A 25,587-nucleotide genomic window follows, 5' to 3' on the forward strand; every position below is an offset into this window, starting at 1 on the left:
ACTTAAAAAGAAAATTTGTATAGAGGCAAAACCCAGTATACCTCATTTCTTTCTACTGGTTAGCTTACTGTGCACCTGTGCTTTTTGTGACTTTTGCCAGCCCCCCTGTCCCCCTCGCCGCCCCCAAAAATTCAAGCCCACCACATTCGCACACAAAACCAATCTATCTGAAAAATGTGGGACAAATAATGTATGTTTATTTAAGGCTATGTATTTTTGCAAGATCAGTATGTACATCGAATGTCTTTGAGCTATGCTATCAACAACAGCATCCACAAATTAAATGCCACTTCATTTAAATGATGAGAGATGGGGAAATTATCCTCAGAGAGTTACTAGCTGGCTGATCATACCAAATACACAGGCTTGCTACATGAAACATTGCTTTATATTCAGTTTTGTATTTCTAATTTTTTATTTGTAATGCCTAAGCCAGGTGCAACTTGTCCTTTCAAGATAAGCAAGAAAAAATTTGGCTTTGTCAATAGCTAAAATGCTGCTGCTTGACACCAGGGCCAGGAGCTGACTCAGTTAATGGAGCCTTACCTTGCTTTTGTGTCCCCAGGGAGTGTGCAACCCTATAACACAGCATTAAAATGACAAGTCACCAGGGCAGCCCTAATTTACATGATATGTTATGGGGTTTGGACTGAAATCTCTATTCAGCCCATCACTCGGAGTTAAGAGTGAAACAGAAAAAAAAAGTAAAAGTAGCTGGCAGCAGCTGCCTTTTGTCATAGACTTGATTTATAGTGTGATAATGTATAATTTTGTCCTCCTCCATATTTCCAACCTTCAATTTATTGTCTCTTGATGCCTCACCTATGTGCTATATGGTTATTCTGCCATTTAATGAAGCAAAACTCCAGGAGTCTAAACACTGTCAAATATGTTGCCAGGTTTACCCTGGTCTAGAAGACCCAGACAATCCTACACACACAGCTAACTAATCAAGCAGTCAGCAATGGTGCAGCTGGTGCAAAATTAAATATTCTTATTCTTCTCATATATATTACCACTGATTTGATGGGAGTCGAATGAAGCTAAAAGAGATGCTGAAACCTCTTTCCTGATCCTGTCCTAAGTGATTCAATATGAAAATGAAGGTGAATCAGTATTTGCTAAGTATCTAATTTAATTGTTGCTCGGAGGCAGATACTTACTGGCTGCAATACATTACAAAAAAAAATTCATTTGGCATTATTTACCAACTTTGCATTTTAGTGATTGATGTAATGAATATAGCTTTTTGTTCATGCATATCGCTTGACTGCAGCTATTTATAACTGAGCGTTAACCTGGATTTAGAAAAAGCACTCGTATACGAGGCAGGTCTTCAACACATGTCTGAGAGGAAGTCAATGAATGAGACTTGTGCTTAATGTAAACCACAGGCTTAAATACTGCTTTGAATAGAGGTGGGCATAAGCACATGTTTAGTCTTAAACTAGCCCCACAGCAAATACCTCCATCACCTGATGCTTCTGTGTTTATTGGATCTGATACTAAAATTCAGTGATAGAAAAGGATGGTTTGAAGTTTCTATTTTTTAAAGAAGAGTTTAAAGAAACATTTAATTCTTATTCAAGCTACAGTACAAATGAGAAGGCAGCTATTTTCCACCTCTTCTCCTTCATTCAAACCACTTAGCAGAATGTCAGTGACATTCTGACCTACCCTTAATCATACCATAATTTTCATAATCAGAACTTAGTCTGGACTGAAAAGCGTGCACTTAAGGCATGACTCAGGAAGGATGTAAGTTTGTATGTAATCCAATTCTTTTTTTATTTCTAGGATTTTTAATTACTTAATTGATAGAACCAAGTTTCCAGTTGGTCTTCTGAGAGCTGGACTAAACTTTTCAGAGAAATAAAAGGTGGTCCATCATGTCTAGTCAATCAGGGTAACGTGTTTACAGTGGTAGCAAGGGTAGTAATAATGAAATAAAAACTCTTCTTTTCTTGACTTAGTACAATCTCAGTCCATGCCTCAGGGTACCACTCAACTGAAATACAATTCAGCAAAGAGAAATGATTGTGCCAAGAAAGACCAGGGAACCCTGTTCCACAGGCATCTGCTCTTACAAGGTTTCTTCACAAATTTCTGAATTAATTATTTATTACTACATAGTTTTACTATTTCATAGGAATGACAGTTTGGTAATGCTCAAGAACAGACATCTTACAAAAAGGTTTAGACCAGGCTCCCTAGCAGTTTCAGAAAAAGGACAAATTTGACTGGAAAGTTGTCCAAGGCATGAAGAGAACAAGAATAATTGTATTTATTTTTATCAAGAAAGCCTGCTGTCTTGACTTTCTGCTCACAGTAAAACCAAGCAGACACCGTGACACTTTAAAAAAGAATCATAATAAAAGGAAAAGTCAAAAAGAGACCTTCTGCTAGGAATACAAAGGAAATTACCCACTGACTAGTCCTGTTCTAAGTGGGTCAGAATACGTCAGTATTTTCTAAATTTCTCACATCTCCCAGCAGGAGAGGTATATTGAAGCAAAAATCATGATTCACTGTTTATGAGTGCCAATAATTTTAAAGGTTATCACCAAGAATTACTGGTTAGATGCGTGGTGATTAGCAAGAAGATTTCCAGACTACAATAACACTTTGTAGAGGAAAACAATCTGCTCATTACCCCATTTATTATCATACACTCCAAGTCCAGCACAGCATTAGCTATACACTCCTGTTAGCTACACACTCCTTAGAAAATAAAGTTGTTTTCTTCTTCTCATGGTTCACCGGTGCGGTCTCTACTGGACTTGAACTGTTTTCAGTAACTGAACAGCATGTAGTTGGACAGTCCAGCATGTCTATACGAGCCCCCCTGGACGGTTTAGAGCCATACCAGCATATGTCTCTGAACAGATCTGTTTCCAGCACCCTCCAAAGTCCCTATTCCTGGTTGTGTCCCTGTGTCCAAGCAGCAACCCAGCTGGAGAATGTACCTGACTTGGCTGGCGCACACTGCAGGATCATGAAGGGAGGAGGAAATGAATTAGTAAGCCCATTAGGAGCTAGTGCGTTCCAGCTGATTATTAGGCCATTTAGAGACCACTGAGCAGGAAGGAGAGGAGAGCTTCTGTGTGAGACTAAAAAGTGTGTTTATAACTATCCCAGGGCTTTAAGCAGTCTAATTTTTCAACTGTAGACTTTGCACAGCAGTGCAAAAAACTTTACACAGCTCAAATTGAAAATTTATGTACCTTACAGCAGCCCAGAGCACAGCAGAAGATACAGAGCTCTTCATTTCTAGGTCACTGACTTATATCAGTTTTTCTCAGCTGTGACCAAAAGGTGCTACTGTAAAACAAACTTGTGATCCTAACTTGAGTGACATAGAAACTACACAGCAATTAACCTCAACCTGTGCAGTTTATTGGGAAAAATCAGTCAAGGGAGCCAAGCACCCAAGTCAGCTCTCCATGTTAAACTAAGTGTAATTCTTTGACACAAATATTATCTATTTTTGGAAACCTTCTCCATTTCAACTCAGGACACAGAATTTTTATTAATAATAATAATAATAATAAGAGGACCATTTATTTTACACATGGATAATTTCCCCTTTAGCCTTGATTATGTAATCACTACTGGGTAAGTTATACAGTTAGGCAGGAAACATTTTTTTCCATCCTGCAAGATGTTTCAAATTTTAAAGAAAATAATCCTGTCGTACCCCCCTCTTGGCCTCCTCAGACAAAGGTCTACGTTGCTAAACCAAACTAGCCCAAGGCAGTCCTATGGCCCCGAGGCCAAGGAACATGACATGGCTCATCTGGCACTGGCCATGCTCCCTGCAGGCACTGGCTCTCTCCAAGAGAATATGCCAAGAGTGAAAGAGCAGGGATTACCGCACGCAGTCGTGCCCTGCACTGATGCAGCGGTATTAATTAAAACCCTGGGAGCACGTGGGCCCGATTGGATGCTCCAGGCTCCAGCTTTTGTGGCCACCACAGGGCATAGGCTTTGTGCTGGGCCAGACAATGAAGAGTCCGTTCCTGTTACTATTGCAACTTTCCAATTTGAAACAGGAGGAAAACATCAAATCCCAGAAAACAATGAAGAATTAAAAATGAGAAAACACCAGTTTGAATGGACACAATGCATCATTCTGATCATACCGAAACATTCTGATTTTGGTCTTATGCTTCCAAAATAATTTTTCTACATGTTAACTTAAATTTTGAAACAAAGAGTAATTTTGGGCTGAAACAATGGAACTTTTCATTTAAGAACTGTCAAAATCAGACTTTTCCATATTTCAGAACTTACTCCTTTTTTAGACATTACATTCTTCAGAACCAACTCTTTACTGTCAAAAATTCAGTGAATCACCACTTTTGTATGGCAGCAAAGGAAGGGGAGTTATTCTGAAAAATATCCTGCCAGTTCTCATAAACTATTTTTCAGTCATTCTTGTCTTTGTCTTAAACCCTGATGAATGCTACGATGGTTCTATCTCAAAATGGCTATATAAGAAGTGTCACTTATGTCACTTATTTTTTTTAAATGAGGATGGGAAAGCTTCCTGATTCTTTTGATACAATACCACTAAAAGTAATATAAGCTATCGTTAGCAAAAACAAATACTGGAAGTGCTCACATTAGCCAGTTTCCTGGATCCACTTAATAACTGTTTCAGATAGAGATTCAAATACTTCACTCTTTTATGTTCAAGATCTGTAAAAGGTAAATGCCACGACTGGGGAAACCTGAAAAAAAGAATATTCATAAGTTTTATTGCTCTTGCAATAAGTTTGCTGAAAATATTTCCAACAGTACTTTACAAAAGAATATTGACACTTTCTAAGAGGTTTTGTGGGAAGGGAAAGAGAAAGATGCAATGTCCAGAAGATTATTTACTGCTCAATTCTGGTCTTTTTCTTCTAATAATTTGCTGATATTCTGTTTCATAGACTACTCTTTTCTGTGTCTATTTTTACAAAAAATGTATTAAAAAGTCCTAAGTACACTTATTTGCATTTTCCAGTGTCTAAATTTCTTTTAAAAATCTGGCCCCTTTTGATCCAAGGAATGCAGCACAGCCTCCATTTTTGCACTGTGCACAGTACAACAGACCTCTGATCTCAGCCCAGGGTTCATGCTATACAAACCCCTACCTTACAATCTTGAACGACAAGAGTCTTGCGTCAACAGTGTAACATTTTATGAATGTATCTTTGCTTGTCTTTTTTTCAGCTCAGCTATTCAGAATGTAAAAAAGCTTTTCAGAGTAGGTCTCTGATCCCATATGTAATTTCAGACACTACTATAATAAAAATAATTTATGAAAACACATTATCATTACAATACCAAAATCAAATCTAACAAAAGCAATAATAACAATAATAATAATATTCTTGTAGGATTTTTATTAACATTAATTTCATTTGATTTTAGTAAATAAACCACATATGAATAGAATGGTCTTGTATCAACTTTCAAATGCTATGATGACTGAAAATGTCAAAGCCACATTTTTTTTCACTTGAAACACCTTTGCATTTTCAGGATAATGCATGTCATATCAGTCAAAAGGTTATATTTTAAACAATACATATAATCGATTTATATTAACCTTGACCTGACAAGGACTGTTTCTCTCTCAGGCCATATAAGCATTAGAAAAGCTATCTATCTGTGTTAAACTGCATGTAATGGGTTTTGTAACATGGCTTACTAATATTGAGATTGCCAAACTAATATTATGCTTTATGTATTATAAAACTGTATGACCCTCTGACAGTAGATGCAGCTCTACAGGTCTCAGGCTGCAGGGAGTGCTTGGGGCCTCTCCGGGAGGCCTGGGCTGGCAGCCAGCTCTCCTGCAGGAGGTGTGCTGCTGTTGACGAGTTGTGTCGTCAGGTAAGGGAGTTACGGGAGGAGGTCAGTAGGCTGCGCAGCATCCGAGAAGCAGAGCAAGAGATAGACAGAGTATTCTCGGAGACTGTACAGCTCCAGGAGTCCCAACCCCCTGCAGCAGTGGAGTTGCCAGAGGGCTCTGTGCCGTGTGAAACGGTACATCATAACATCACAGAAGAAGGCTGGAAACTGGTCACTGCTCGTGGGAGGAGAAAGGCTCCTACTCCTCCTGAAGACCTGAAGCTGAAGAACAGGTTTAGTGCCCTCCAGGATGAGGAGGAGATGGGCATGGCTGCCAGGGAAGTAACCGGGACAACAGACCCTGTGCCCTACCGGAACACCCGGAAAAAGCGGCGGGTGATTGTTGTGGGGGACTCCCTGCTACAGGGGACGGAGGCATCTATCTGCAGACCTGACCTCTTGTCTAGAGAGGTTTGTGGCCTGCCGGGGGCTCGTGTGAGAGATGTCATGCAAAGACTGCCAAGGCTTGTCCACGCTTCGGACTATTACCCACTGCTGCTCTTCCATGTGGGCGCCAATGACACCAAGGGCAAACTGGAGACCATCAAGCAGGATTTCAGAGCTCTGGGGATGGTGGTCAAGGGTCTGGGAGCCCAGGTCATCTTCTCCTCAATCCTGCCAGTGAGGGGGATGGATGAGAGGAGGAGGAGACGGACTTTCCAGGTTAACGACTGGCTGCGCCGCTGGTGTTGGCAACAGGGTTTTGGTTTCTACGACCATGGGACCCTGTTTGAAGATCGACAACTGATGGCGAGAGATGGGATCCACCTCACGAGGCGGGGCACACAGGTCTTTGCCAACAGGTTGGCCAACCTGGTAAGGAGGGCTTTAAACTAGGAAAGATGGGGGAAGGGGAGAGTTATAGTGCCAGGGTAGTTGGCAAAAGACTGCTCAAGTCAGGATGCCTCCAACAGGTGAATGCAGCCAGGGAAGTGCGCATGGGATGTGGCTATGGAGGACCCTCTTTTACCCCTCCTGGGAAACCTGCATGCTCAATCACCTCCCTGAAATGCCTGTACACCAATGCACGCAGCTTGGGGAACAAACAGGAAGAACTAGAGATATCTTTGCGGTCGCAGGGCCATGATCTCATTGCCATCACGGAGACATGGTGGGATAGCTCGCATGACTGGAGTGCTGTCATGGATGGCTACGTGCTTTTTAGGAAAGACAGGCCAGGAAAGCGAGGTGGTGGAGTTGCTCTTTATGTGAGAGAGCAACTGGAATGTATTGAGCTGTGCCTAGGGGTGGATGAAGAGCGAGTCGAGAGCTTATGGGTAAGGATCAAAGGGCAGGCTAATAGAGGTGACACTGTTGTGGGTGTTTACTACAGGCCACCTGATCAGGATGAGGAAGTTGATGAGGCCTTCTACAGACAGCTGGAAGTAGCCTCACGATCCCAGGCCCTGGTTCTCATGGGGGACTTCAACCACCCCGATATCTGCTGGAAAGACAACACAGCTAGGCACAAACAGTCCTGGAGATTCCTGCAGAGCATTGGTGACAACTTCTTGACACAGGTGGTGGAGGAGCCAACAAGGAGAGGTGTGCTGCTGGACCTGGTACTAACAAACAAAGAAGGACTGGTGGAAGATGTGAAGGTTGGGGGCTGCCTTGGCTGCAGTGACCATGAGATGGTGGAGTTCAGGATCCTGCGAGGAGGCAGCAGGGCACCAAGTAGGATCGCAACCCTGGACTTCAGGAGAGCAAACTTTGTGCTCTTCAGGGACCTACTTGGAGGAATCCCATGGGTGAGGGCCCTGGAAGGAAGGAGTGTTCAAGAGAGTTGGTTAATATTCAAACATCACTTCCTCCAGGCTCAAGAGCGGTGCATCCCTATGAGTAGGAAGTCAAGCAAAGGAGGTAGGAGACCTGCATGGATGAACAAGCAGCTCCTGGCAAAACTCAACCAGAAGAAGGAAGTCTACAGAAAGTGGAAAGGGGGACAGGCCACTTGGGATGAATATAGGAATGTTGTCAGAGTATGCAGGGATGCGACGAGGAAGGCTAAGGCCCGTTTGGAATTAAATCTGGCTAGAGATGTCAAGGACAACAAGAAGGGCTTCTTCAAATACATCAGCAGCAAGAGGAAGACTAGGGAAAATGTGGGCCCTTTGCTGAATGGGGTGGGTGCCCTGGTGACGAAGGATGCGGAGAAGGCAGAATTACTGAATGCCTTCTTTGCTTCAGTCTTTACTGCTCAGGCCAGCCCTCAGGAACCCCAGACCCTGGAGGCAAGAGAGAAAGTCTGGAGAGAGGAAGACTTTCCCTTGGTCGAGGAGGAGTGGGTTAGAGATCATTTAAGCAAACTTGACACCCACAAATCCATGGGCCCTGATGGGATGCACCCACGAGTGCTGAGGGAGCTGGCGGACATTATTGCTAAGCCACTCTCCATCATCTTTGAAAGGTCATGGAGAAGAGGAGAGGTGCCCGAGGACTGGAAGAAAGCCAATGTCACCCCAGTCTTTAAAAAGGGCAAGAAGGAGGACCCAGGGAACTACAGGCCAGTCAGCCTCACCTCCATCCCTGGAAAGGTGATGGAGCAGCTCATCCTGGAAGCCATCTCCACGCATGTGGAGGAAAAGAAGGTGATCAGGAGTAGTCAGCATGGCTTCACCAAGGGGAAATCATGCCTAACCAATCTGATAGCCTTCTATGATGGAATGACTGGCTGGGTAGATGAGGGGAGAGCAGTGGATGTTGTCTACCTAGACTTCAGCAAGGCTTTTGACACTGTCTCCCATAGCATCCTCATAGACAAGCTCAGGAAGTGTGGGTTAGATGAGTGGACAGTGAGGTGGATTGAGAACTGGCTGAATGGCAGAGCTCAGTGAGTTGTGCTCAGTGGCACAGAGTCTAGTTGGAGGCCTGTAGCTAGCGGTGTCCCCCAGGGGTCAGTCCTGGGTCCAGTCTTGTTCAACTTCTTCATCAGTGACCTGGATGAAGGCACAGAGTGCACCCTCAGCAAGTTTGCTGACGATACAAAACTGGGAGGAGTGGCCGATACGCCAGAGGGCTGTGCTGCCATTCAAAGAGACTTGGACAGGCTGGAGAGGTGGGCAGAGAGGAACCTCATGAAATTCAACAAAGGGAAGTGCAGGGTCCTGCACCTGGGGAGGAATAACCCCATGCAGCAGTACAGGTTGGGGGTTGACCTGCTGGAAAGCAGCTCTGCTGAGAAGGACCTGGGAATGCTGGTGGACACCAAGTTAAGCATGAGGCAGCAATGTGCCCTTGTGGCCAAGAAGGCCAATGGTATCCTGGGCTGCATCAGAAAGAGTGTTGCCAGCAGGTCGAGGGAGGTGATTCTCCCCCTCTACTCAGCCCTGGTGAGGCCACATCTGGAGTACTGCGTCCAGTTCTGGGCTCCCCAGTACAAGAGGGATGTGGCACTACTGGAGCAAGTCCAGCGAAGGGCTACAAAGATGATTAGGGGACTGGAGCATCTCTCTTATGAGGAAAGGCTGAGAGAGCTTGGCCTGTTTAGCTTGGAGAAGAGAAGGCTGAGAGGAGATCTTATCAATGTGTACAAGTATCTGAAGGGAGGGTGTCGAGAGGATGGGGCCAGACTCTTTTCAGTGGTGACGAGCGACAGGACGCAAGGCAATGGGCACAAACTGAAACACAGACACTTCCATCTTAACATGAGGAAAAACTTTTTCACTGTGAGGGTGACAGAGCACTGGAACAGGTTGCCCCGAGAGGTGGTGGAGTCTCCTTCTCTGGAGATATTCAAAATGCGCCTGGATGCAATCCTGTGCAATGTGCTCTAGGTGACCCTGCTTGAGCAGGGGGGTTGGACTAGATGATCTCCAGAGGTCCCTTCCAACCTCAGTGATTCTGTGATTCTGTGATTTAGAACAGTGGAAGTTTTGATCTGGTTGTGTTTCATGTCATACCTCTACTGTAAACACTTAACAGTGTCTGGTTTACAAATCTCTTTTTTTTGATACAACCTGGTTTATCCAGCAGGTCTCAAAAGATATCTGAAGGCTTCAGACAAATGACTAAAGAGGCAGCTAGCAGTGCAATGCACTGAAAAGAGACACTTGGCCGGCCTTTGGAAAGCCTGCTGGTCAGATCCTACTTTGAACAGGTTTTATCCAATTCCACAGCTCAGTGGTAAGATGTCATCAACTTTTCAAAGGCCAGCCAAATAACAGTACGTGGAGCACTGGCTTCCCATCCCTAGAGAGGAACATTGGCCAGCTCTGCAAAACACCCAGCTGTAAAAATGGCAAACAGCAGCCTCACCTAGTGAAAAGAAAAATGACCTAAGATGATTAACCCACAGTTTTTGCCACCAAGAAATTCAAGGTAATTAGATTTTACAAACTGTAATTAGAGCTGTTCTTTTTTTCTTAAGTTTGTTTTGTAAGAGAAGGCCTTTTATGAAGAGAGGGCTGATTAACAAGATATTATAATTCCTTTTAAGAGAGAGCAGAGTTTTACCTATTTTCTGTAACACTTCTGAGGAAAGCACTGGTATAGCTTAGTTTGCAATTAAAATGATAAGGGACCAGGATGATAGCAGCACATTGCATGTATAGCCTTTTGATTATTTTTTTCTGTAGCACTGAAATATTAGGACTCAGTTAGGCACTGTACAAATGAGTGGTGAGAGACAATTCTTGCCTCAAGAAATTATAGTGATAGAACACATCATGGGAAAGAGGAAATGACATGACCCAGGATCATGAAATACATCAGCTGCACAGCTGAAAATAGAGCCATGGTCATCTGACACCCATACATAGCTTCTGAATGTTTTGATTTCCGCCGGGTGCACAAAAGGATTGCTTTCAAGAGATGGTAGCGAGGCTCCGTTTGGAAGCGGCTTAAAATTAATCAGACTGCATAAGACAAAGAGGGGACTCTAGCTGTAAAATGTGGGCCCTCAGAAAATGCATCCTAAGCACAGTGACCAAACTGAGGACAGATGTATGCATTATCTTTAACTTCAGAGAAACTGCTGATTGATGGCATCCATAATTCTCTCCTCTGGTGAAGAACAATATGAGCCTTGTAGTGCTCAGCACTTCTTTACAATTCATGCTGTCACTGAACTGCACCTGTGGCTGAAACCGACTTTCCAGTTGGGCACACACTTGCATTAGAAAAGGTTGGGTTTCCAAGCTGATTTTGAGCTTTGCATCTATTTTAAGTAGATCTGAGAAATACAAACTTGTGCCATGCAAAGACTTCCTGAATATCAAATTCAATTTCCTACTAACTAGCTTTCCGTGTATAAATGATGTCAGTTATATGCTGTGCTGGGGAAAAGACTTTTGGCCTTCTAAAGAACAACAATTAAATACAATTTATATTCTGTGTTAAACCAAATAAGAGGAAAGGTGCCAGAGTGCAAGGGGCTTGCGTGGGGCAGCTGTGCTCTGAGTTATAAATAAGAGCTGAACAGTTAAGTGTCAATAGTAAAATTTCAGATGCTGAGAAGTCAGAACTTTTGTTATCATTTTCATTTGATATAGCCAGTATTTAGCACCTCTAACAAGCAGAATCATATGGTATTATTTCCTCCTAATGAGACATGAGTGTACACAATTTCATGAATAAATACAAAGCAGTAACCAAGTCCTTTCAGTTAGCAGTTCCAAATATTCTTGTAATATTAGACATTGTACTTTTAAATCATACATTTTCACACTCATTTTGTGGTTGCATTATGGAATAAGGCTTTTGCCTTCCTTTGAAGCATCTGGAATTAGCCAGTGCTGGAGGCATTTACCACACAGTCTAATGGTCTGATACGGTATGGCAGTTCCAGTGATAACTTCCTATAACAAAATAACTTTTTTTTATTATTAGAATAAAGGAATAAAATACATAAAAAACCTAAAACTGACAGAACTCTGTTAAAAAAACACAACCTTGGGAGACAAGATCATACAGTGACAGGTTAATGCTGGGACTGAATTCTGACAATAAAATTCTGAAGCTCTTAAACACAGCCTCAGTATCTGTAGATTAACGTTCTGTGAGTTCTGGAACTCTCTTTTACATTTAAAATATTGTGAGTGATTTTACTAAAGGTAGTTTTTTTATGTGAAAAATTGCAAGTACTATTTTTGAAAATCAGCACAGGCTTTCTGAGGTCTATGTATTTCTAAAAAGAAATAATTATCTCCTTTAAAGGTCTGTGCTCGCAGAAAAAAATTATCATAAATAGCTACATTTTAAATATTTTTCTTTACAACCTAATAGGATACGAATGGGTCCAAATCAAAATGATGATTGAAGCACTTCAGTGTTTAGCGAAATCCAGATTCTGACAAACCACTGCAAACAGTTCATACGGACCAGTCATAATGAGTCAACCTGGAGTAGGTCAATTAAAATTCCCTTAGGTGAGGAAAAGATTCTCTAAAATTAACCAGTCTAAAGCCATTTAACTAAATGCCTCTCACAAACTTGGGGAATACCAAATTTGGATCTGAAGTTTGTGGCCTTTATTAATTCAAAACCATGTTGACTATGGCTATTTACTTCAGTTCAAACATCAAAGACCTTTCTATTTTTCAAGCATATCACTTAAATCTCAGCTTTGTTCAAGTAAACTCCTTGTCATTTTGGCCAGTTTTATGTTTATTGTAGATTGAGCCTGAAGAGGGACTTGCATTACATGAGTCAGCATAACTGTTAAGACTATTTTGTTCTCAAAGGTGTATACACTATAATGCATATGATATTTGTAAAATATGTAACACTGATACTATCAAAGCCATGGAAAATGATTATATAAGGAAAAGGTTTTATGTAAAACAGAAACAAGCCAGGACTCACTGACCTTGGAAGTTGTGAGGACAAAAGTTAAGAAGAATCAAAACAGGAGTGGACATGTACATGGATAAACAGGAATATTCAGAGTTATTGCAGCTAATGACACCATATTTTTTCAGGGATATTCAACTGAATGATGCAAGGCTTAGAGTAATGTTCTGAGGGGTCAGGAGAACACGTAAGATAATCAAACATTTCTCAGCTGGGGAGTACATGCATCTGTTTGTAAAGAAGTTGATCATGCCTGCCAGTGTCAGAGATCAGCTTGTTTTTCTTCTTACCGAATGTGAACATTCCTATATTGCTCTAACATACTGATCTGGCCAGGAATTTTGACCAGCATCATGCAAAAATAAAAGCTATTGAAGGCTCTATCATGCTTTTAATGAAGTCAATACCATTTACCCTTTGATTTCAGAAATAGCTGTGTCAGGCCCACAGCTGTTTCAGCTCTGTTACTCACCCCCCAACCCCTCCCCATTAAAAAAGGAACAATAAAATATATAAAAGTCAGACTGTCACAATAGTCTATGATTCAGTTTCTTCTAGACTGAATAAAAGGCTTGATAGAATATGTTGCATTGCCGTTGTGTTTCTAAAAATACATCTGCCATACATTTTCTCACGTTTTTATCTGTGCACAGAGAGAACCATTTAACAGCAGAATAACATTCACTAATATGCTGCCTTACTCTGGGAGGGCATGCGATGGAAATTGCTTCTGGAGATGGCTGTGAAGTTTTGAGAACTGGTCAAATGATTTTTCCACAAAAGTGACCACATTGCAGGTTTGCACCACCTGGACTAGATACAGCTGTTTTGAAAAAAAGGGAGAAGCAGAAAAGAGAAATGATCAGAGAGACACATTAAAAAAAAAAGTACAAGAGAAAATATAGGGCGATTTTAACAAAGAAGAACCTTTCTTTAATGTAGTGCCAAGTGTCAGAGAATTCAGTTTGTAATTTATAGTCTTTGCTGTAGAGAAAGAGAAACTTGCCTGGATAGCATACAACTCAAACACTGAAAGATCACTGCAGTGCGTGAAAACTAATAATGCACCATTAAAGCATCATATAACAGCCTCTGATTTCTATTAGGCTTCCTAATTTTGTGCCATGCTTTCCTTCTGGATGCTTTAATTAGCTCTTGATTTATTTTTCACTATAGGGCAGGAAGTGTTCTCCTTAATAGCTCCCTGCTAATAGCTGTCTGCCTGGTGTTATTTCTCTCCACTATCTCATTGCTTATGGCACTGCTGCTTATCCTGTGATCCTTCTAATGTGGCACAAACACATCTTATATAACAGAGGAGGGAGAGTATGTAAGAAGGAAGAGTAGTTAAAGATCAAGGCAAATGAGGGCAAGTTCAGAAAATGATACATACAGAGTCAGGCTTTTTGTTGAACCCTAAAATGGTTGCTCTTGCAATTGCCTTCTCTGCATCCAACATGATCCACTCTTGGGGAACAGTCTCTGGAGTGGCAGGCTTGGCAGAGCCTGTCACTGACATCTGTACAAGCGTGTGGATCAGGTTATTGAGTCTGACAGGAAAGCACTCCAAACTTTCCTTTATTTTCCTGAAAAACAAATGAACAAAACAGAAAGAAGAGGCACTATTGGTGCATCTCTTTTGTTTCCATTTCTTGACCCTTGATTTCACGGATGTAAAACCCCCAAAACCCCAAATCTAAAGCCCACCTCTCAGGAACACGTACCCGTGTTCACACCAGCCACCACTATTTCAATCAACAGAGCATATCCAGCCCTTGAGCTCCACTGCTCAGGTGAATGCTCTTGCTATAGCCCATTGGATGGCTTACCCAGGGGTAGTTATTGTTCAAGGACTGGATACACATCAGTCTTCTTTCAGACACTAGAGAGAGCCAGAATGTTTCCATATGTATTTTGAGGAATTCTATGGGCTCCTTTAGACAGGCAGGGGAGAGACTCCTAGCACCCTCCTTTTGGTTACATTAACCTCACATGGACTTCCAAGTGTTTGCACAGGCCTGAAAATCTCTTGTGTCCAATTTGTGATCTAGCTGTGTGCGGTGTGTTGCTAAATGCCCTACCCAGGTGTTAAAAGTGCTATCCCTGTGGAGTTGCATAAGATGAAGAAAAAACAGAGGAAGTTTCTCCCTGTGCCATCTTCCTCCATTTCACCCCTGTGCAAGAGGAACCAGAATATACTTCTAATTTCCTAGAGCTTTGAGATCCTGCATCAGAAAAAGGCACAATAGATAGAAGAATAACTAGATATACATATAAATATAGAGTATGAATTTGTCTTAACATCAAAGTGTACTCTACTTGAGAAATAACATGGCAAGATAATCACTGTTCTTTGAAAAGTAAGAAGCAGTACTCATTAGAAAACACTCGCCTTGTTGAGTCCAATTGCTGGTTAAAATTTATTTACCTTGTGATACCTTTCTTTTTTTTTCTTTCTCTGTTTATTTCTGCAGCTCTCTGAAGATACTCTAGAAAGATTTTGATGTTATAAAACAACAACCCATTAGTTTCACACTATACAGTACCAGAATGCTACCAAATGGATTTTTTTTTTTTCAATTTTGGACTATATCTAACTTGCTTAGCCAGGGGTACGTTAAGGGCTGACATACCCTTAACCACCTAATCAGCCCATATTTAAAGTTAAGCAAATGTGTCAACTATCATTTTAATTAGGCATAATCAAGGCCTAAGTTTTATGATCTCAGACATTGTGGCTAAAGTCTATATGCTTCACAGATGCAATCATACCAAAAAGAGCATTTCTACCTGCAGATAACCCCCACGAGCTTGAGATTTCATTCAAAATACTGTGCAAATTTATCATGTAAAAATTAGGCACATTAAACTGAGTGAGGGTGGAGGAAATAAGATGTATGGGTTTTTTTTCTTAATGTAGTACAAGGGAAGTTATCTCTGAATGGATTCAGTTAACTATCTTAATTATTAATTAAATTCTCCAAAAACAGATACACACAGATTATATAATAAATGACACAAATTAACACTCAAATGGAAAAAAAGAAAATAATTCAAAATATTAGTAGAAAATCAATACGGTGCTGATTAGTTAGGCTGCATCTGAAGTTAACTTTTCTTTTTAGCTGCTACGTACTTGATTTAATGTGTAGTTTAATCACTGGCTAAATCACTGGGCCATGATTTAGCTTATAGAATTTGTAACTTGCCCACACTATAACAAAGCAGGAAATCTGTGATATTACTATAAAAGGCATATTAATTTTACAGCTACATACAGTCCATTTTAATTCATATAAAACATGCTTCTGCTTATAAACTAATATTAATTCAGATATTATCACTATTACAGAGCAGCTGATATCAGAATACCATCATCTATACAATTTAGTATTTTAATGGCTTGTTGTTCTTTCCATAGGTCCATTAAGCTTCTAAAATGCTTTTAACGCCAAGATTGCTAATCACATTCCTTCTCTTTAAACCTAAACAGAGGCTTTTGTTTTTCTTGCACATTTTCTCAGAGTTATTTAAAAAAAGATTATGTTTAAAAAAACAAAACAGAAGTATTGCCATTTTCTTCCTCTGTATATTTTTTTGTTTTCTCTGTATGTATTCCTGTCTGTAATAATAGAAAGTTTTAAGCAATCCTTAGTTCACATTATAAACAAGGAATTGAAAGGGCATCCTTTGCTATTCTGCTGACATCTCAGAGTGTACCTTCACAGCAAGACAGAACAACTCTGGTTACAGTTCTCTGCATTTTCTTTCAAAGACAAACCGGCTTAAGGAAACCCGACTCTCTCTATCCCAGACCCTCTCTACAGCTGATTCCTAACTATGTGTGTAGCAGCGTGGTACATCAAACCCATGTGTCTTGTCTTTTTTAATTTTGCAGGTTATTTTTGGTGTAGATTAGTTCACTGACCCAGTTTACCACATTGTCTCAGTCACAACAGCTATGAGGAAGAGCATGGTGAGGAAAGGAGGAGGTGGCTTGTGGCAGATGAGGGTAGAAACCCCTCAGAGCTCACGCTGCTGGTTGGAGGGAAAGACTGGTGGAACTATATCCTACATCTCCGGTCACATAAGTAATTCACTGCACACTCCCTTCTCATGCAGAACAGATCTGTGGTGGTCAGCAGAGCACGAACTGAAAGGTCAGAGAGGGTCAGGGGCTCGTGCTCGGAATGCAACACTCAGATTGGCCGCTCTCCTCTGATTCCCCTTTCTGCCTCACTGGGCCCTGCCAGCACTTAAGTTCATAAGAATCCATGGTGGAGCCTTCTCCTTGAACTCTTTGAGATCCCTACACAGCTTCTCTTCTCTCCAGCCTTTAGCCAAAGGCAAAATAGGCAGTAAGGTCATGTGTAGCCATTGCTGAGGCCCTCTTGTTCCCTAGGTCATTACCATCTTTGCCTGTGCCTACAGCTGGCTGAGCATTCACAAGCATGTAGACAAAAAGTTTGTGTGTTACTGCAGAGCTCTGGTAGCCCAAGCTGTTCAGGAATTAATTCCTAATGTAGATAAGAAGGTATCAAATGGTATCAAGGTAAAGGCATCAAATGCACAGGTTAACCAGAAATAACAGAAAATTGTCATTAACTAGAGTAATCTTAATTGTGAATTGTAACACAAAGTTTTCAGGCAGAAATGTGTGTTTTCCACATGACAATATCCCTTTACTAGTAAGATTAATGTCTGACCTACTTCTCAAAAAGGTGAGTTAAATATTTGGTATTATTCACAGGAAATGACTTTCTGCCTTCCACCTGTTGAACTGAATTTGAATTTCAGATCTGACTCATGGTCCTTCTACAGAACTATCAAATTACTATATAAGGTAGAACACACACAGACTGGTTGGCTGCTTCTATAAACAGAGCTGAATGAAAAGTTCAGCCAACATTCAAGAGTGATTAATAATTATTGGGGCTTTGATTTTTTAGGAAGTAGACACTTTGTATGGGAGAGGTATTCTGAGGGTTGGTGCTTACATCTTTTTGGACAAACCAGCCATTCTCCACTGACTCTCAAGAGTACATGGACTCATGGTCACTGACCGGTTATCCAGCCTTAGCCTTAGTACACATAATAATAAATCTTCACTCCCAAACTTTAGAATCATTTTATCAATCATGGTGGCATCGGGCATCTCATTTCCATGAATTATATTAAAATAATATGAAATAATCTGAAAATAATTTAGAGTACAGTGAGCAAAATTTATTTTCATGGGATTATCAGGTGTTAATGTAAGTGACATTTCTTTTGGAAAAGCCTTTTTCATTGAGATTTATACCCAATTTTTCCATCAATGAATTTACCAGGCTCCATTTTAAAACAAGTTAGGTAGTATGCCTCCAATGACTCTTAACAGAAACACTTTTCCAGAATCTTACTGCTTTCATGGACAGACCTTTTCTAATTTTCAGCAACATTTATTCACGGACAGTGGACATCCTTTTTGTGTACAGCAGTGATAATCCTTCAGTTTAATATCTTACTTCCCACTGTGATAATATACAGGAAATAATGATGTTCTTCTTACCCTTTGTTTCACTAGGCTACACAATCCAGGCTTGTTTAATTCTGAAGACAGGCTCTTCCTGGTCATCACAGGCTAAGCCTACATTAGAAAGTACTGAAGTCCCACAGAAGCAGATTTACTGTGTGAAACACAGTGCTGAGACTCCAATAGCTACACTAGATACCTTCTGAAGGTTTATCTCAGATTAACTGTAGTCTGATCCCCCAGGCTGAACACACTAGAAGCTCTCTTGAAGCGCACCTTCCAGTTTAGTTTCATCCCTAGTAGTCCTCCTACACACCTCTCCCAGGACAGAGGACATTACTCTTCCCTGAGGTGGTGACAAGAGCTGTGTACTGCATGCAGTCTCACCTGGGTTTTGTACAACAGTATAAATGCCTCAAACAATATAACTTCGAGGAAGAAGTTTGCCTCTGTTCCTATGAGACACGTATACTGTGAGCTTTGCAAACTGGTTGAATGCAGCTGGAAGAAAGTCTAATATGGCAATTTTTTCTATGCCCTTTCAGAAGTCACTAGCTTTCAGTAGTGCTTCAGCTATGTGGGAGATTTGTTGCTGGAATATCTGCAGCCAGCTGAGAAACAGGGATTGGCTGATCAGTTGGAGATTAGTCTCGTGTTTTGAAAGGAATTACTGTGAATTTGTTTTGAAAGGGGTTACTGTGAATTGTCCAGTTTTGTAATTGCTGGCATTGTGGTTTGGACTGGATATGCCTGACCTGGGCAATGACAGGTACCTAACAAAAATAAAGACAGATGACACCTTCTAAGCAGCATACCCTCAATCAGGCTGCTGAAGATACACAATGCTGCTTCTCTGATAATTGGCAGAACCATAGTGCATCTTGTATTCATGGGTTTTTGTGAATGAGTTGGATTGCATACTGCAATCAGTTCAAATCAACTCCATTCATTGCATTAGGCTAACTTTAATCTCTTAAAAATTAATTTTAAATGATAAAGAACTATACATAACTTTACAAGCACATTAAAATGTCAGGCAGCATGCGACACCATGCTGACATTTGAAGATTGCATTTTGTAGAAAACCAAAGAGGAAATTTATATCCAGAAGTAAGATAGCTTCCTTGTTTCACTGGTAAAACAGTGTTGTCAGGGGAAGAGCGAAAGAGGGAGGGGAAAGGATCAAATTCAGTTTCAAGGATCAAACTGAGTTCAGGGCAAATGCTGGAGAGACAAGAGTGTTTCATTTGGCACTAGGTGCATAGAAATGACAAGCAAACACAGAAACCCTTGTTTAACTCTCAATTGGTACATTGTCTATCCACGATCCAAGAGCATGACCTTCCAGAAGGCTGTGATCTGTGAGGCTTAATGCTGCTGCTCATCAGCTAATAATAGTGAACTGACCCAATGTGAGAAGAAAACTGTACACAAATGCGACCACAGATTATTGAGTGTGTCTCAAATCAAGAATGAGAGCAAAAGAATTTGCTAAAACACAGAATGCTTTACAATCTGGAAAAAACTTGGCATGTTAAAGCCCAAGCTCCAGTAGCATTATTCTGTTGGCTAAAAAGGTGAAAGGCAAAGAACAAAAGCACATTGTTTTGCCAGGAATATTTGTGATGTCATTCATCATTTCATGTTGTTCTTAAATAACAGTGGAGGCAATGTTATATTAGTGCTCAAACCAAACTTAGATGATTGCTAAAAGCAACCTATTTCTCCAGAAATACAGAGAAATACTGTTCTCTTATTTCCACTAACAGAAGGTTAGGTTTTTCAGCAGATACATTATATGATAGAATCTGAAAGATGACAATAACTACCCTGTACTTAGAACAAGAAATAACTTTTTGTTGGCAGTTTTTAACATTCCAATGGCCACAGTCCTTAACTAAAAAGGAACTTTTTTCAAAATAACAAAATGTTTATGGAAGTAATTACGGAGAAAAAGCAGCTACAAATTGCAGGGGAATTGAGAGAGACTGGAAGCTATGCTAATAATTAATTTCACAAGCTTTCTAGGACAGCCTGAAAAATAGATAGAGGAATAAACTACAGATTGACCATGAGAACTGTGTTTGGATTCTCTCTCACCCTGAGTTTCTGTACAACAAGCAGGTAGGGAAGAATTTTGCTGAAGGACTGGCATAAAGACATTGTAGGTAATGCAAGGCTATCAAAACCCACAATATAGTAGCATTCTGGGGGGAGGCTGGTAAATGCTTAGAGAGGTAACTCCTACATGGATCTGAATATCAGACCATCTTAAAGACTGCCTGGATAGTTGATGTGAAACCTGGTGTTCTGCCTGTCTTTAAACCTGTATAATGTTAGTTAATATGAATTGATTATATTCAAACATGATTAGAAATTAGAGTAAAGCAAAACAAAAGCACCAAGTGAAATCAGACCCATGGAAATTCATGAAAGCAGACTTTCTTCTTGCAAATGAGCATACATAACCCAAACATATATAAACATAAACTAGGAGTATTAAAGAAGAAAATATGCACCCTAGCAATATCTGACTTTTCTATGTGGTACAATGATCTTTATGGACAATAACAAATCTACACTTCAGCATTTTGAAGGAAATTGGAATAACAGCTCAGGAGTTCACTAGAAGCATCAAAGCAGAAAATACACCTCCAAATGAGAACTGAGCACACAGCAGTATACAGACCTGCACCATGATGGCAGTTTTGCTGGTAAGCAGGACTTGAGTGGAATTTCCACTCTGAAGGCCTTTATTTCCTTAACACCAACCCATTTGATGTAGGACACGCTGGTCTCAGAGACCCACATACAGTCTCTCTGGGTTGGGCAGGATTTCAGTACAGGCCCACAGTTCCCTACCAACATCCATAATCGTAACTCTAATCCTAATATGAACCTTACCGAGCAACAAAGCACACTGACTCTTCCCACTTCCAAAACACTGCTGAGCAACATCTCCTTCCTAGTACCAGCTCTCATCCCACCTGCTTCATCTAAGAAAGACTTCAGCTGAATTCCCACTCTGAAGTCCCTCACTTCTCTCACCCTAACCCTCAAAACACCACAATCACCTCATCCACTTCCAAAAGAGTGTGGAGTTACAGCTCTGTCCTGACCCCAGACCTCATCCTTCATCTCCTGGCTAAGCAAGACTGTACTGAAATGAACCCTAACCATAGTCCTATCCGCCTGGACTCTTTCCACCTCCAGAAGAGTGCTGAGCTCCAGCTCCAGGCTTTGCACGACACTAATGCAATTCCCACTCCGAAGGCTCACAGTTCCCTAGTTGTTATGCATATCCTAGTCTTTTTTCTCTAATTAAATGAAATGTTTTACTCTAGGGAGACAAGCACCACCATCCAACCTATCTGGCAGAATCAAGATTTTTATAATTTAATTGAGCTGCATGTTTCCTATTTGAAGTGGGAATACAAGTCTGTAATTTGGGAACATGCGAAATTTTTAAGGAAAGGATAAGGTTGACAGAAAATGTGAAGCTTTAATTAAATTTTAAAATAAAACAATCTTGTTAAGGCAAAAGAGGGAAAGAATATAAAAATACAAGAAACTGAATGGTCTATCATGTGCAAAGCAGTGGAATGATAGTTTTGTCTGCGAAGTTCCCTTCTTTTTCTTCAAAGAAGGGTCTTAAACTCTTTAGGCTTCTGTTCCAGCTTTCTCTAAACTTGCAGCCTCAGTTTCTGATTCTAATACATGAAAAGGAGACACGCAAACAATGCAGATCAAATTGGTGAAAGTGTTCTTTGGGCTTCTGTAGGAGCAATGAGACTGGCTCAGCTGCTCCAGTTCAAGCTTTCATCTCATTTAATCACTACAATGTGCTCTGTGGCTGTGTGGAAGGGGAGGGGGATTGCTCTTGCCTGGAGGCACTTTGCACAGCGCAGGGAAGTGTACTGCCTTGTGGGAGTGCCCCTTAGGCCTCTGCCTTTGAAAGGAGCCCTTCACTTGGAGCCCAGCGCTGCCTTCAGCACCAGGCAAAGAGGCCAGAAGAATCTGACTTGCTGTGCATGTCTGTGTGGTGTCCAGGGCACTGTGAATTCACAGACTGTCCTTGGGAAACAACAGTGCTGTACAGGTCAGGCTGCAACAGGGAGAGCTTTGCTCATACTGTGCCTAGAAAGGGAAAGTGAGTTTCCAAATCCTTTCAATCACCATTGGCTTCATCTAGAGCATCATCACATAAACAGTTGGAATTTTATGTGATGCAGAGGCCTGTCCCAAAAGATCAGGACTGAGGACATCAAACTCGTTTTATATAGGTCATCTGCAGTCAATCTGCAATCAATAAACCCCAGTTATTATCATAAACAAGTGAAAGGTTTTATTACCCTAACACAAATCAAGCCTTAAATATACCTATATCCACATGTGATGCTTTTCTGTGATAGATCTGTTAAGTGCTTAAAAGGAGGATTCTGCATTCTGCAGATGCAGTAAACATGAGTAAGAGAGGGAAAGCAAGTTGCCTGAAGCAACACGGAAGGTCAAAAGAAGGTCAGAATCAGGAGTAAAATGCAGAAATTCAATGTCCTGACTCAGTATTTGGTCCACTAATAAGCCAAATCTTTTGCAAAAGACTTTACAAAGCCCACCGCAAACATTATTCAGACTCAAAATTTTTTGGATGTCAACATTCAAACAGTTATCCAAAGTGTCTGCAATCCAAATTCAGTTGTATTGAGCCAGTGTGTTTAAAACCAGAAATGAAAGCTGACTAGAAATAAGTCAGTGTGGTTTCACCAAGCAAGCTGAAGAAAAACTCTAGACACTGAAAAAGAAACTTGTTACAAATGTATCACAGTGCACAATTGTGTTTCTTTCAGAAACTTGAGGAGATTGGTAATACACATAAGGAACGGACTTTTAAAAATAAGCATGTGAAGACAAATTATTCTTCTGTTTAATTTCACTGATTACAACCTCTTAAAATAAGAGAAACTGTGCTAATGTTTTTTTTTTTTTTTTTTTTCCTCCAATTTGGCAGCTTTGCTTCATACCTGAAGGACATAAGATTTCTAGATTCTTTTCTGCTTTTACCTTGTAAAGTAGCTTGTGGCCTGGAGGTCTGAGTCCTGGGGACGAAGGTTGTCATACACATACTTCAGATCCTGAATGCTATTTAGCTCAGGCAATCCTGCATGCAGCATCTTAAAATAAAGAAATATCATTAGTCCACTGCACTAGTTCAAAGCAATTTAAATGAAATGGGACTACTACCCTCTGGAGAGGCATATCATTCTCCACTGATAATGGAGGGAGCTGAGAGACACCTGGTATTTCTGTTAGTTGGCTAAGTTAGGTTCAAAAGACAGATAGTGCAAATATTCCCCTTCCTGTAACTAAAGTTACAATGCGATGAGTAGTGTAGACAACTGAGTGTGTCCAGTTGCTCATACAACTCTTTCCAGGCACTTTAAAGCGTCAGCAACAAAAATAATTCCAATTCACTTCAAAATCTAGTGATTTTTCTCAATGATCACAGTCAGTTGAGTTATACTTTGCATGTACTTGAGAAAAAAATTAATTCCCTCACATTGCTCAGAAGAAAATATATATGAATCTGCAAACACTACTTGAGCTGTGTGCATTCTTCATTGATATTTATGTCTACAGCAGACAGAAAGGCCCACTGAGTTTTGAGGATAAAGGCAAAGGCAAAGGGAAGCACTGCTGTTGTTTTAAGGTTTGGTTGAGAGATGCATAGAGGAAGTGGAAAAGGGATAGGGCCATGTGTTGTTTTCCTTATTCCTGTGACCCTTCTGGGTATTTTTAAAGCCAAGTTTCAATGTTTTGTATATTTTATTTTTGGCATTATGAGGAAAATTTTGCTTCATACCAGACCCAGTCTGTACCACCACTGGACAGTTAAATGATTGCTTCACAGAGTTCTGACTAGCAAAGAGCAGAAAGACAGATAGCTTGATGAGGTGAATTTAAGTAGCTTATTTTCTTGAATGGGTAAAACTTGATAAGTGAGTTGAGAGCAGGGGCAGTAACAACATTCAGCACTTAAGGACACTCAGTGCTATTTATTTGTACGTCTCCAACCAAGTTATAAAAGATGGTAACAACTCCTGCCCTTCTAAAAACAAGGAACTGTCGCATAGGCAAATGAAGCGTCTTTCCTTGCATTAGAATAGAGAACAATGCCAGTTAAGAATATAATATGACTGTTGCCTGAATGATCTGTAGTGCAACTAAAAACCAGGGCTTTGGGGGGTTCTTTGCATTGCAGAAGATGGAAAAACATTTGCTGAAGAAGCAAAAAGTGTCTCTAGCTGGGCAGTATGTACACAGTGCTTTGTTGGCTGCAAGAGGATTATTCTACTGTTTCAATCCTCTTACTCCATATAGAATATCTTCTTTCTTGTTTCCACTCCCTCGGTGGAGGAGGCTTCTTAAAAGTGTGGCTAGTGACACTAGATGCTAATTAGACAAGACATGGAGCAACTACTTGGAAAACACCTACAGGTCACCTAAGAAGTGACTAAAGTGACAAAACATAAGAATCTGGTGTGACTTCTGATGCCTAGTGTAACTCACCTAGCCTTCAGTTGCTGCTCCAGAAGGCCATGGGCTCCTCTAGGAGACCTGTGTTACCTTCATACAAAAGTCTCAGCTATTCCAGGGGAACTAAAACATCACTAGAAGCCTAAGCAAGTGCCTGTGTTACTCTCTTCTTTTGACCCCATGTATATCTTGACCTACCACACTTGAACATTAGAGACTTTCTGACTGAGTGGAGTTGCCTCCATGCAACCATGGGTCTGGATTCAGAGCTGTGTGTGAAAACCGACTCATCATCCCATGAAAAAATGAATAGCATTGCCATGCAGTCGCAATGCAGGGTCCTCCGAAACAAGGATCTTTCCTGATCCTCTTTTCCCAGATGGTGTTTATGAATTGCAGAAAGCTGAAATTACTTCTCTGGGGACACAGGATGGTGGAGACTTAGATATTCCATCTAGGCACTGTCTCCTGTTTTACTCTATTAGCTCTACCTGTTTCTACCTGTTTCTTCATCCACACTATAGGCAAGTAGATCAATTACTTGCTGTCTAGTGTCACCTCTAAGCTCCCGTAAATAATTTTCTATCTGAAAAATCTTTATGACAGTAATGGATTTTGCATTTTTTATAAACTAGTCAAATGGTGTTTGCATTCTCTGGAAGCCCACTTTATAATAGTTCACATCAATTCTTTAGTAAGAGTAAAGCTGATGAACTACAGGCATTTATGTAGCTGAACTCTGCCAGCAAGACTCTTGGGCCTCACACAGATGTTTCTACTTTTGAGAGTGATGGGAACTTCATGGATTATTTCTTACTCCTGGTAGCAAATGTTGGACTGGT

The 25,587-nt window shown here is 40.8% G+C and overlaps 1 protein-coding gene across 1 annotated transcript in view; it reads right to left on the minus strand.

Annotated features, from left to right (window-relative positions):
- PIK3C2G (phosphatidylinositol-4-phosphate 3-kinase catalytic subunit type 2 gamma) overlaps positions 1-25,587 on the minus strand; it is a 216,234-nt gene that overhangs the window by 32,740 nt on the left and 157,907 nt on the right. The window contains exons 25-28 of the mRNA XM_067289854.1: positions 23,273-23,382; positions 14,090-14,282; positions 13,398-13,519; positions 4,625-4,733 (exon numbers count right to left, since the gene is read on the minus strand). Of these exons, the coding sequence (XP_067145955.1) occupies positions 4,625-4,733; positions 13,398-13,519; positions 14,090-14,282; positions 23,273-23,382 (534 nt within the window). The remainder of the gene's footprint in view (positions 1-4,624; positions 4,734-13,397; positions 13,520-14,089; positions 14,283-23,272; positions 23,383-25,587) is intronic.

Source organism: Apteryx mantelli, chromosome 1 (genome assembly GCF_036417845.1).
Source record: "Apteryx mantelli isolate bAptMan1 chromosome 1, bAptMan1.hap1, whole genome shotgun sequence".
In the NCBI taxonomy this organism is placed as follows: Eukaryota; Metazoa; Chordata; class Aves; order Apterygiformes; family Apterygidae; genus Apteryx; species Apteryx mantelli.